This window comes from Tinamus guttatus, unplaced genomic scaffold (assembly GCF_059628265.1).
Source record: "Tinamus guttatus ecotype Peru unplaced genomic scaffold, ASM5962826v1 Tinamus_guttatus_pri_ptg000213l, whole genome shotgun sequence".
In the NCBI taxonomy this organism is placed as follows: Eukaryota; Metazoa; Chordata; class Aves; order Tinamiformes; family Tinamidae; genus Tinamus; species Tinamus guttatus.
Genome location: NW_028288747.1, coordinates 9,929,088 through 9,943,103, shown reverse-complemented (window position 1 = coordinate 9,943,103; position 14,016 = coordinate 9,929,088). Strand labels below are relative to the sequence as shown.

Genomic DNA, 14,016 nt, shown 5'->3' with positions numbered 1-14,016 from the left:
AATGGTTGCAGTCCTGTCAGTCAGCGCCAATTTCTGTAAGTATTGCTTGAGTTGGAGCTTGAAGACTCGAGGACTTGAATCTGACTGCATCAGACCAGCTCCTGGTCTCTCTGATGGTGACCAGGAGCTCACTTTTATGAGAAGAGGTTTACAGGACCAGGACAAGTTCTGGATGAGCTCACTGCAGTGAGTGCTGTTCTGCCCTCCTTTAAAAATCATCTACACAGCTGTCTTTGATTTTGATGACAATTAGATTTTATTTAGTTTTATTCTTTTTTCACATGGGTATTTTTCCTACAGTTCTGCATCCCAGTTGAGTAACCTTGACTGATGGAAGAATGACAGCACGAATGGATTATTGTTTTAGCAGGCTAACTTTAATCTATTTTTGTGTCTTGCTTTGTCAGCACCTCTGTAATTCTTCTCAATCCTATTAAAGCTATCTTTAGTTTCAAACACACATGCTCAAAATGCTAGGTATGTTATACGTGTACATTTATGTATAAATAAGCAAGTTTTAAGGGAATGACACTGCCTTAAAGCTTACTGTGTTTCAACTATCTACAGTTCTTAGACTATGGCCATGGTTTCAGCAGATCTGTTTTCTGCAAATACTTTTCTAGCATCAATATGATTTCGGTGGTGGATATCATGTTGGAGCACTGCAGCTGAGAAGACTCCAAGACTTCTGGCTTATTTAACACTGTTGTGTGTGGACCTGTGTTAAGGAGAATTCAGTGTCCTAACTCACAGTCAGAGCTAACAGGACTTGGTGACAATAAAAACACCAGTGCAAACAGTGTCTCCTCCAGTAGGTGGTACTGTATTTTTAGTTTAGTATTAACCATGGGCGCTTGATGGGGCGGGAAGAACGGTGATAAAACAGGCTGTCCTTTGATACCATCAGGGTAAAGAAGGGGTGCAGGGACCGCACAGGAGTGCTGGCAGCTCCGAACAGGCTGCCAGTTCAATGATGCTAAAACTTTTACACGGACCAAGCCATGGGAAAAGGCCAGCACAGATCCCAGGCCTGTCTGCAGCTGCCTTGTTTAACAGAGCCTGTTGTCTGGACCCTGACAGGTAGCAGGGACTGCAGGCAAAGGACAGCAACGCGAAGCAGCAAAGCTGAGCTATGATGAGAGGACTTCAAATTGCCATGGGCAAATCTCCTTGGGAAAAAGAAAAAAAGGGGGAAAAAAAAGAAAAAAAAAAAAGATAATCTTGCTTCTCATCTGCATCTTGACAAGCTGCACAGTGAGAAATTTTTCACCGTGGTCAAACCAGCTGTCATCATTATTATTTATGATAATATGATCAAATGCTACATAGTAACATATTCAAGAACTCCAAATATGCTTACGAGAAAAATATCCTCAACAGAGCAAAAATACTAAGCTAAGAAGTCTTAGCTTAAAAGCTAAGAAATCACACAGATTTTGTTAAGTTAAAGCATTCAGAGACAAACTGTATTTCATTAGGACAGAATAAATGTAAATATATAATTGAAATGCTGATTAGATATGATTCAGTGCTTTAATTTGTATTGAAAATGAACAGTTTGATATTTGTTTTCAAGAAATATTCTTTCCATAAGTAGCAGAGTTTTGACATAATTTCTCTTTTGAATTTTCCATAAATTTCATGGAAAAAATAGTGTGCTATTTCAGCAGACTGACATGTAATTGAGTCTCATTGTCATTATCCTTATTTCTCCTTTGGAGAAACACAAGTCACCACAGAGTTGCCTCGACTACTGGTACATACATTTCTGTTGCCAAATGGCCCAAATGGGCCTAAATGGGCCAATCTCTTGTTATTAATGGAACAATATTTGCTGACGAAATTCCACAGAAATAAGTGGTTTGCATTAGCTGGTGATTTAGCCATAGCTCTAAATCGCTCGGTACGGCTCACTTTGAATGTTAAGCCAACATTTTCTTCCTTTTTATGTCAGATAAGATTTCATAGCAAGACTTTATTTTCCTTCCCATCTGACCTTTACATGACATCCAAAATAAAGAAAAATATCAGTGCCGATAAGTTATTTTAATGTTTTTTGCTTCCTGAAATTGTCTCTAAGTTCTCTGAAACTAGCTGAGTACTGGTACTATAAAGTACTATACATCATCAGTGAGGTATATTCTTGAAGTACAGTTATACTATAGAATACATATTCTTTATGTCTGTCTATTGCTAGTGAAGAGGGTTTTCTGGCTGTATTTTTTCCTCAGAGGGGGAAAAAAATGTGATAGTGTTTTCACAGTTTGTTGCAGTTCTGAACACACAAAGGGTGTGTTTAGATTAATAAAAAATAAAGATTTTCTACCAAGAAACAAATGAGCTCAGCTCAGATGAAGTATTTTATTCCATTACCAGGAATGATTTGATGCCCACAGCGAGAGGAAGGAGGGGGCCTTTGGAGAGGCCAGTCTGCAGAAGTGGCCCCACGCTGGGAGCATCAAGAGCTGATCCAGGGGAAAGGTTGTCCTGGGCAGCTCGTCCTTCCTTGTGCATCATCTGTCCCTGCTGGGGTGTCCCCCACACGCTGTTTCCTCTGCAGGTCAGCCAGCTGGGGTCCTCACAGGACTGACACCTGCTGTGTTTGGGTCAAATCACTCTAACCTGGAGAGGCCGAGAGGTTTTGACAGGATGCAGGGGTGTGAACACCCAAACTCTGTCCTGGCAGCGCTGCGGGAGCGCAGGAACAAAAACAGCAGCTGGGCACAGACTGAGGAGACTCAGCTCTTCAGCAGGAAGCCTTACCTTATGGCCAGGCTTCTACAGCAGAAGATGGACATTTCCTTTGTGACTTAAATATAACAGTTTTCAATACTATTTAGGATAACTGCTGTTTTGTATCAGTAATGTGTATTTTGGAGATGTTAAAGGAAAGAAATGGAAACTCTTTTTATATGCTAACCTTATCTAATGTCCTGCGCTTGGTTCAGGCCACCTTTTGCAGAAGTTATTGTAATAGGTATATTCATTGTAAAGATAAACCAGACAGATAACTGAATGCACTTATAGAAATAGGACACTGACCTCTGCCCCTAAAACACCCAGCACTGAAAAACAAAGTTTTCAACTTCTGCTTTGAAATTACTCCTTGGGCAACACAGACAACTGCTTCTTACGACACCAGCGAGCTGGTAAAAACACAGAGCGTCATCCCAGAGTATCCCTGGCAACTGCACTGCTTTGCGGAGCGGGATGCTCAGATCGCTCCCACCGGCTGCGCAGGGCCAGAGCGGTGAAAGTTGCCAAAACTTCCTATGTATCAATAAATAAATATTAATATATATAAATATATAAATAAATAACGTCCAGGCAGCCTGGGGGAAAGCCCTTCCCTTTCCCTCCGGGGCTGGACGGCGGCCGGGCCGGGCGGGGCGCGCTCAGGTGCGCGGCGGGCGGAGCCGGAGCCGCCGCCGCCGCTGCGCGCGGAGCCCCGCGGAGGCGCCGCCGCCGCCGCCGCCATGGGCGCCCCGCCGCGTTGCCGCCCAGGTCAGTGTCCCGCGAGGTGCGGAGGGGCGCGGGGTCCCGCCGGCCCGGGGCTCTCCAGGAGGGCTGCGCTGGGAACCGCTAACCCGAGCGCGGGAAACCGCCCGAGCGCGGGAAACCGCCCAAACATTTCCCCCCCCCCCCCCCCTTTTTTTTACCTTTCTCTCCCCTCTCCCCCCCTTTTTTCCCTAAAAGGCGGCGCTCGCTCCTCAGCACCTTTTTGTGGCACTTTCACAAGTGCTGGGTGCCGCCCGCTTCTTGCGCCTCGGCCCCTGGCCGGCTTTGCTTGGCGAGGACGGGTTGGTGTCTGGCTGGTGCCTCGGGAGGCTCCTGCTCTGCGCTGGGCACGGGCTGCCGGGCAGGAGCTGCTGCCGGAGCGCGAGCGCCAAAACTGATGCTTGTCACCAAACGAGTCACTTTGCAGAGGGTTTTAGCTCAGCCTCGAGCCACGCGGGCGGCTCTCGCTGAAGCACCACAGGGTGTGATAGTCCTGAGCACCTCAGCGCTGCCGGATGCAAGACCCGCTCTGAGGAGCATGTAGCAGAGGGCGAGAGGAGCTACCTGCCAGTCTGCACCTCTTCTTGGTAGAAAATGTTTGGGTGTTTGAGGCGCGTTTCTCAGAGCTGGACAATGGCGAAGGAGCTTTGGAAGCCAAGCAGTGGCAGCCCTGACTTGGAGCAGTCTATGTCGCTGTGGGCCCTGAGTCACCGCTCGGAGTATCTGTTTCCGTAAGGAGGGGTTGTGGTGGCACGTTTGCATTTGGATTTGTTGACACTTCAGTGAAACTCACTTAGAAACTGGGCGCTCTGCAGCCCAGCAGCTTCCTCTGCAATTTGTCACCGTCCTCCCTCTTTCCACCCTGATCCCCAGGCTGTCAGCGAGGGGCGATAAAGCAACAGCTCCTCTGTCGACCCCTTTGATGTATGAAGTGACATCTTTGTGCGTGGGCTATACAATTAAAAAACACTAGATAATCTCTTGATATGGAAGACATAATCCTTCCTTAGTGTTTTTGTTTGATTGTTTTTCTTTTCTGATCTTGAAGAAATCCAAACTGGAGGTAAAACTTTTGTTCATAATACCTAATTAGTGCCACTGTCCTTCATGTTGTACATAAGACTTTCTTCATTTTTCTACTACGCATGTACATTTACAAGTATTTCCTGCGGGGCAGCTGACTGCCTGCCTTCGAGCGTATTCAGTTCACTCTGTGACAACACATAGTTCTGCATTTGAGGCTTAAGAAAAGGCACAAGAAATGGGGAAAGAATCTAAAAGGAACAACCTAGAGCAGCAGTGGGGCTTGCTGAAGCTGAAGCACAGGAGGGGAGTGTGGGGTGACAACCTGGGGACGAGGTTGCTGATAAACCTCAAAGCAAGAGTGGAAGGAGGAGGCATCTGAGAGGAGAATTTCAGCCTTGCTGATAAAGGAGAACTTCTGTGAGCATGTATGAGTTTGCCTTAATGAATGCCTCAGTTTGCACGTCTGTTTATCTAATACAGGCTTAATTTTTCAATGTGGTAGAGAGAGAGAGACCTTCTGAAAAAAAAAAACAGCATTATCCCTTTTTTACAGAGGACGCAGCTGAATCATGCGTATATTCTGTATCCAAATAAAAAATCAGGGATTAAGAGCAAAGGCATTTAATTCAGTGGCGATGTCACCGTTCTTTTGTTTTGCTCTTTGTGTGCTAGCTAAGAGAGACTTCTATGCTTAAATGACTTGTTGATTTTTCTTTTGCAGAGTAAAATTTCATAAGTGCGTGCCAACTTTTTCTAAGATTGTGGAAAGTCTTCTAGAGTTTAAAATACCTTCAATGATAAATGCAAATCTCTTTGTTTTTGCATTATCCTATTGCAGCTTCTAGAAGTAGTATTTTGCCATCTTACCATCTCACATACCATGTAAAAGTAATTGCATGCAGTTGCAAAGCACTTTCAGATTATAATTTTCATCTGCAAAATGTAGAGATAACCATCTTGTAGAGCCTTCTTTACAAAGTCAGGCTTAGCGATACAAAACAAGTCCTGTTAAACTGAAACTCTCTTGGCAAACAAGGAAATGCAATTGCACAACCTGAAAATAAGGTGATAACTAACAGTAGTACATTTGTTGCACCTCATGTGGACAGGACAACCAAGAATAACTATTCCTTGGTTCTTAATACTGGTAGATGCAACTATTTACATCAGCTTTGTCAGCTGCAACTCAAAATACACTCTCAGAGTTTAAACCATATTTAGTATTTTATATATATTCAAATATTCCTCCTAAACGGCATTATGAAAATCCAAGGTCGCTTATTGTTAACTATGTAGTAAAGTAAATCTGATAGAATGTTAATATTTCCCTTGCTTGGATATGAATAGACTCAGACACCAAACTTTTATTTCTCTCTCTTCAGTTGAGAGGAGGGAAAAAAGAAAAAAAAGGCAGCACATGTGTTACAGATGATGCAACACAGAAAGATGAATCCTTCAGCTGTCATTTTAATTACAGAGGACATGGAAAACAAAATTGTCTTGCATCAAGTCTTTTGCATGAATCACTTGGGACAGGGATTTTGTACTTCGGCATCAGCTCTTTCATATTTTATTGCATCTGAACAATAAATCCTTTCTTTCCAAACAGGCTGTTCTTGAGAGCTCTTTCAGGTGGTTTTTGTGATCTGTGCTGTTGCTGCCAGCCTAGCTTGAGAAACTGTGAAACTGCCTGCGTTAACTACTGGAAGCAGTTATGTGGCAGCATTGGTGTTCTCCCATCCTTTTTTTTTTCTCATGCAAAATAACTATATACTTTGTTTCAGAAATGCCATACCTCTTCTTCCTTTAAAAACTGTCCTGGCTAATTCCAATGGTGTCATCCCTGCATGCTGCCGTAGTACTGATGCTAATAAGGTTTGATTGACTAGAAAGCTGTAGCTTCGATGTTAGCTCAGCATCACTGTGCACTGCAGCACATTGCAGGGGTGGCTAGGAGGACGGTCTCTTGTCAATGGGGTTTTCCTCCATTTACAGGTTCTTTGGGGTAAATGAAAGTTTTTGTGACTTGTAATGAGGCCTCCACCTTAAAGAATGGGTTACAGAAGATCTGTCTTACATGATGGCCCTAAACAGTTTTCATAAAACATGTGAATGCCCATATGCAACAAGAGTTTGCTGGCTGTATAGAGTATTTTATTCTTTATCTGTCAGTCCTAGATCTCTGTTACAAATGTAAAACAGAAGCCTGGAGCAATAGGAGGTTTATTCAGTACACGAATGGGTGTATGTTTGTGTTTTGGTGATATGGTCATTGCCCAATGCCAAAGAATAACTTCTTTTTGAGCTTTTGGGTTATCTTTTGAGATTTTGTGTGGAATTTTGTATTGAAAATAATATTCTGTGATGCATTCCTTAGTGTTGCCCTAATAGCTTGTCTGAGCGGATGCAGTGCGAAAGATGGATGAAATAATGAGTCTGTCTGTGAGTGACGCAGCCAGTTCTTCACCCCGGGACTGCGTGTTTTACCTGGAGTTGGTGTCACACTTCAAGGAGCCGTGCCCGGTTCATGTCACGTGTCCCCTTCCCTCCTGGCAGGCGCCGTGCTGCCCTTCTCTTGCCGCGACGCCTACCAAGCGTGGTGCCGGATCATCAACGTGTCTGCGCCGCGCTCCTCCCTCCTCGCCTCCGTGGATGCCTCCTTCAACGACACAAGGCAGAGCGTTTCCGCGGCGGCCAGCAGCAGGTGCCAGCTCTACATAGGCCTGGCTTTGGCAATAGGCTCCAGCGTCTTCATTGGCACCAGCTTCATCCTGAAGAAGAAGGGCCTCTTGAAACTGGCCACCAAAGGAGCCACCAGAGCAGGTAAGCCAGCAGGAGACAGAAACATGGGATTATGTCTCTGCATGTGGCTACAATTACTGTGTTACCCAGATTCTTAGGGATACGGGGCAGCATATTTTCTGACCTCATCAGCAGTCTTCACCAACTTTTCTCTTTTGCTTTGTACCTTTCCTCCGTGTGTATTTAATCAAATATCAGTTTCCATAAGGAGAGTGCTTAAAAGTATCAGTTAAAACCAAGGAAAATATTCTTCATGTCATATCTGCATAATATGTTATGTTACTTTGTATAATTTGCTGGAAATGTAAAGCTGAATATTGCTTATTATAATAAAATGAATTTTTCTTCTAAACCGAAATTTTATTTTCCCCTTTCAGGGCAGGGTGGATATTCTTATTTGAAGGAATGGCTTTGGTGGGCTGGGTTACTGTCAAGTAAGTCACCTCTTTTCTTTCAAACTACTACAATGCTACCTAGAGCATTGTTTTAAATAGATTCATTACACCTTTTTTTTTTTTTTTCCATTTTTCTTCTCACCTAAAAGGAATTTCATTGCAATTACCAGTATATCAAAAGTCATTCTGATATCCCAGGTCTCAAGCATTTTGTATGCTCTTTAGAGCTCTCTGCAGAATAGTGCTTTTCTTTAATATCCAGCCAAAAGCAGTGGAGCTGAAGCCCTGTGGTGCTCCTGGGTGCCATTCCTTCTGCAAAGGTGTTGCAGTTGCACAGTTGTTCTGTGACATTGTCATTATCATTGAAGTTTCACTGCAATATATAACACTAAGGGAAAAGGATTAACTTGCTTCTGTCTTTAGTTTTATTATATGCAGAAGGGATAATGCCAATGCTTTTGAAAGCAAAGTGTGCACGTTTAATGAACAGGAAAGTATGATATAGAAAACAGTATGATATTTTCTACTGTATCTGTTTTCCTATTATTGTCATTTTTTTATCATACAAAATACCCATCATAGTATTCTTTTTGCCTCTGCTGCCCCCCTCAACCCAGGTCAGTCTAAATGTTTTTTCTTTTGCAGTGGGACTGGGAGAAGCTGCCAACTTTGCTGCCTATGCCTTTGCCCCTGCAACTTTAGTTACTCCCTTGGGTGCCCTGAGTGTGCTTATAAGGTTAGTACAAGTTGGAAGCAAGCGTCTAAAATGAATCATTTTCTGTTTGAGGGTAAAAAAAAATATATGTCTTTGACTGAAAGCTGAACAGTTTTATTAAAATTGAAGAGCAAGTCCAAAGGATGATTTTTAGCCTTTGGTGGAAAGTTCCCTGTGAGTATCCTGGGTAGAGGGAATGGAAAGTGTTGTTCTAAAGACACACATGCTCTTTCCCAACAACCTTCCACATCTAATATAAGCTAATTATTACCAGCACATACCAGATGCACTGCTGCTACGTGTGGTGGAAGGTTGTAATTTATCCCATTTGAGAACATGTAGTAGACAGAAGCTTTCCTTAAAAGTCCTGTCTTGTTCTTTTAAGTCTTGTTACAGCTAAAGAACATATATATTGCCCCATAAAAGTATTTTCCAAACATTCTTTTTTTTTTAATGGGAAGATAACTTCATATTAAAGTAGATTTGATACACATTTTGGGTTTCATTTTGTTCTTTCTTTTTCAAGTTCTTCAGAAAATAAGGCAAATTTTAATATCCAGTTATAATTCGTGGGGGATTTTTTGTTTGTTTTATGAACACTCTTCAAACAGTAACTCCAACATATGAAGAAATAAATAATTTCTAAATACTTGAAAAAATTCATAAATAAGAATTATGCAGAAGCAGAGAAGGCAAAGATTACAGTAACAGCTAACTTTCTGAAAAATAATTTCTTATCAATATTGAAATATTATGATTTAAATGTAAAGATACTGTTTTGAAGGACATAGTTTTAAATGCCATGCTTCATGTAATATGCTAAATTAGGCAGTATTTTTTTAAAGTACTTGCAGTAAAAAAACTGCTATGAAGACAGATTTTTTTGAACATGAAGCTAGTGTAACTCTGTCACCCACAGATATACTGTGATTGGTGTGTAGGTAGCTGCATGCTCACTGGCTGCTGCTTCTCTAAACAGGCCAAGTTTTAACTGCCTCTCCTTTGATGTGGGTAGAGATCTTCCAATTTTTGTGAAAATGAGAATTCATGAGAACTCAGTATCAGTGAGATCTCTGCCCTCCTGCAAAACTGCTCTGTAATTTCATCGCTGGGTTGAAAAAAATATATTTGTGAATTTGTTTTTCTGTGAGTTTCTACCTGTGGTGAAGCCTGCTCCTGGGCGTGAAGCTATGTAGTCACTGGCTAATGAGCCATGCTGTGAGGCCACCTCCTTTGGGCCATGTTGTCCTCAGGTGCAAGAACTTGAGGAAGGGGTTAAGGAATTGCTTCCTAAACAGCCTTGCCTCCTTCCTAATGCCAAGTGAAATGGTTAAGCCATTTTTTTTTCTGTTAAAATTAGCAGCTCTTGTGGTTAACTTAGAGTTGCCTATGGCTGCTGTGTGAGTAATACACACCTCTTAATGAGGATCCGTGGATGATGAGAAATTTCTCTAGCAATTCTGACCTTTTCCACCTGGAGGGAAAGATTAGAGTCACTAACCAACCTCTTCACAGATCTTAAAACTGCAGGGAAGTAAGATAGTTGATTATTTCAGGCTGGTTTCGCATGTATCCAGATTCACAAGAGGCTTTGGTTTGTTGCCATGCTATGCAGGCACATTCCTAACATCTTGCACGGCTGGTGGAGCTGAACCTTCTGTCTGTGTTTTGGCCAACAGCGCTATACTGTCCTCTTACTTCTTAAATGAGACACTGAATATCCACGGGAAGCTGGGCTGTGTGCTGAGCATGCTGGGGTCTACAGTCATGGTTATCCATGCCCCCGAGGAGCAGGAGGTCACCTCGCTGGATGAGATGGAAGTAAAGCTGCAAGATCCAGGTCTGTAGATTTAACCTGCAATATTTCATGCAAAGTGCTGAGAGACTTGTGAGCGCTCTTACTTCACTGGATCTATCAATGAGTGAATGAATTGAACTGAATTTTGTGATTGCCACTGAATTATGGTGGTGTTTGGTAAGAAATGGAGCTTAATATTTCTGTAACTGCCTTGTTTACCTATATTTATGTTCTGGGTATGACTGCAATCAAGGTTTTATATACAGATGCTAAGAATCCCTAAACAAATAGGAACCTGGTTTTATTTATTTATTTACTTTTACACATGTGTACATGTGTATCCTCACACTCTCTATACTTACCAGTGACGCTGCATTAGCAAGAGTAATGGCAGATGGGTAGTGCTGGGTAAAAGAAATCGTAATGTGGTGCCTAACAGCTCCTATAAGCTGATTTGTCAAGGAAGCAACAGTCTGCATGTACTGTTGGTTGCATGATGGTGACAGTAGAAACTGCCAAAGTCCACCTCTTTCAATGGACAAATGTTTTTGGAATACACAGAATTAAAGATACTGCCTTAATGAATTAAGTTGTTTATAACCTATGCCTTTACAGTACCTTAGGTAGATTACATTGTTAATCTTTACAATGTCCCCACAAAACATAATGTCATAATGTTCTTAATGATCTTAATGTGCGGTGCAGTTTCTCAAAGAATTGCATGGAAAGTTACCTGTTTCTTTAATAAACATCAGCAAATACAGGAATGAAACTTTAAAATATATATAGCTACAGTCTAATATTTTCCAGTGTATGGCATTCAACCTGGCTAAGTATTGCATAATAGAATTTAAAGATTAGCATGCTGCTTAATACATGTATGGCAACAGCAATCTCCTGCAATGTTTTAAAATACACTTAACTAGATATTTATTTTAAAGAAATGTGTTACCCTAGAATATTATTTATTCATTATATAAGGTCCTTTGAGGGAAGGTTCATTCCTGGATGACTCTAGACAAACTCTTTGTCCTCATATGTTTTGCCATACTCGGAATGGAGAAGAGCAGGGGCTTGTGAATACTGGATGCCTAAGGATAGGATCAGAAAGTAGGAAGTACAGTAATCTTTTGAGCTTCTGACCTCAATAAGAGAGGGAATTACTTCAGTTTTCCTTCCTCACCTGTAATAATTTACTGATGTGTGTGAAGGCTAGAAATTAGTTAACTCTTTTCACAGACTTTGAGCTTGCAGATTATGCTTGCAAATACTGGCTCATGAGAAGTGTAAACACTATTGAAGTTCCAGCTGGGAGCATACGGATCCCTCGGAAACAGCTCCGAGAGCTTAGCAGGATCCTAGACAGGAAGATCCCAGTTGCAGAGCTTTCTTGGGATGATTCTGCCAAAAGCCCAGAATCCCCTAAAATCAGTATAAACGGAGAGCTTCCGCGGGGGCGCTTTAGCATGTTTCCCAAAGATACAGGCTTAAGAGTGGTACCTCTTATACAACTTCTTGTAGATTATTGGGCTAAAAAAGGATGTGCTACTACTTCCTGCCGTTTCAATCTTGTGGGATGATGAAAAGCTCCATAACCCAAGTTATCTCCACTTTAAACAGATAACAGTTTTCACTTACCTTCACCGTTAGCCTTGACTTAACTCCATTTGAGTTGTTGTCTAGCTTTGAGTTCTGCTTACAGCCTTGTTCTGTGTTCCCTGAGTATGAGGGTGTTCGTATGAAATCCAGCTAATCTCTCCAGGTCATAGGATGCGTATCAAAAGCATGTTTGAGAAAGGGGAGATCTTTGCATGGGGAAGTGCAGTTTAGGACAAAACGAGGCCCATCATTCAGCCAGGTTAATCTCTTGGGACCTTTTGTGATTGTTGAGTCCATATTTTTTTTAATGTATCATTACTGTGTGTGTTCACATGCTTTTCTCAAAGGCTCTGTACTTGCTCTTTCAAGTGGATGAGTGCCACTCTTCAGTGAAAAGAAACAACTTTTATCTGAAGATCGAGAGACTGTGGCCATTTCATGCATCTCGCAAAATATTTTCTCTTTCTTTATAGTGAGTGATATTGGACTAGCAGTCCAATAAAATATATAGGTACAGTAAATCTTTTGAACAGTTTGAATTAATTCACTGGAAGTGTTAAATGGGTAGAATTGCAATGAACTTGTGAACATAGTTTGGCATTCTCATGTTTATTACTCTTCTATTTCCTCTTTCATACAGTGTTTGTTGCATTTGCTGTTGTCACAACAGCCATCGCTCTCGTGCTGATTTTTATTGTGGCTCCAAAGAGAGGTCAGACAAATATATTGATCTACATTTTAATTTGTTCAGTCATTGGTGCCTTCTCTGTCTCGTCTGTCAAAGGCCTCGGCATTGCCATTAAACAAATGCTGGAGGGGAAACCAGTTTATCGACATCCATTGGTTTATGTTTTGGTGGGAGTCTTAGTGCTCTCGATCACCACTCAGATCAACTACCTCAACAAAGCGCTGGACACGTTTAACACATCCCTAGTCACACCCATTTATTATGTGTGCTTCACCACCACAGTGGTAACGTTCTCCATCATCCTGTTCAAGGAGTGGAACAACATGGACCCAGGGGACATCACTGGCACCTTGAGTGGGTTCTGTACTATCATCATAGGCATTTTTTTCTTGCACGCTTTCAAAAATGTTAACCTCACCTGGAACCAGTTGATGTCCACGGTTGTAAAAGAACCTTCATTGCCAGGCCATGAATGCGACTCCTGTCATACCTTGCTGGACAACATGGAAAGTCCAACTTTGGCACATGAGGAGGACACTGTTTTATTCAGTCAAGCAAGCTCTTGAGCAGCTTTTCCTCAGTGAAGTACTATGAAGGGCAGATTCAGCCCGCTGGAGTCCCTCAGAACACTTAGCTTTCCGCAGGCCTCTGGGAGGCCACCTGTGAAGTGAATTGGATGTGGGATACCCCTCTCCGTGCTGCGCAACGTAGCCAGCTGTGGGTAGAAATGAGTGTAAAGGTTTGGTAACGAACACGACGGACACAAATCTGATGCGGTTTCAGCATCAGGCAATAAATAGGTTTGTCTAATTTCTATGTATAACAACTCTTGGAGGATTTTAAAATTAAAAGTTGTATTCTTAAATATATTTACAAAGTGCAAGTTTTTCATCATGGTAAAAGATAATGTCCTTGCTAAAGTAACGAATAGTCTGCTATTATCTTAGTGATGGCCTTGATATTTCAAGTTTTCTAGATATATATATATTTATATATATATATTTATATATATATATAAAATTTATTTGCCAAGCAAGCTTGTTACTATTCTATCTGAAGGCTATTCACTGGAGATATAATATGGAGAAAATGCTGTCTAATTCTTTTAGCTTTTCATATCAAATTTTCTGTAAGGCTTTTTTTTGTTGTTTGTTTGTTTACTTTTGAGTGCCATTGAACCTTGCAGGTGTGTTGCACAAAAAGGCTATGAAATGTGGTTCTCAATAACTAGTCTCCCTCAAACTCTTTTTTTTCAATAACAAAGTTATACTTTTTTTCTTTTAGGAATCTTTCCCTCTCCAAATCCCTGAATACAAATGTACCTTTTTACTTCAAAACTATGACCAAATTACTATTAAAAAAAAAAAAAACCCTGTGTATAGGCCTTGCTGTTCACTTTTAAAATATTGCTTAAGATGAAGGAATACTTTATTCAAAGTCTGCAAACCAATATGTGCAGTTAATAATTTCTTGTCTTTATTTCTTTACTTCTTCT

At 41.5% G+C, this 14,016-nt stretch overlaps 1 protein-coding gene across 1 annotated transcript; it reads left to right on the top strand.

Moving 5' to 3' along the window:
* Window positions 1–4,131: 4,131 nt before the first annotated feature.
* Window positions 4,132–13,087, top strand: NIPAL1 (NIPA like domain containing 1). Its single transcript, XM_010226079.2, has 6 exons — window positions 4,132–4,229; window positions 6,980–7,347; window positions 7,704–7,760; window positions 8,367–8,457; window positions 10,116–10,276; window positions 12,474–13,087. Exons 1-6 carry the CDS (start codon window positions 4,132–4,134, stop codon window positions 13,085–13,087), a joined length of 1,389 nt encoding a protein of 462 aa, XP_010224381.2.
* The last annotated feature ends 929 nt before the right edge of the window (window positions 13,088–14,016 follow it).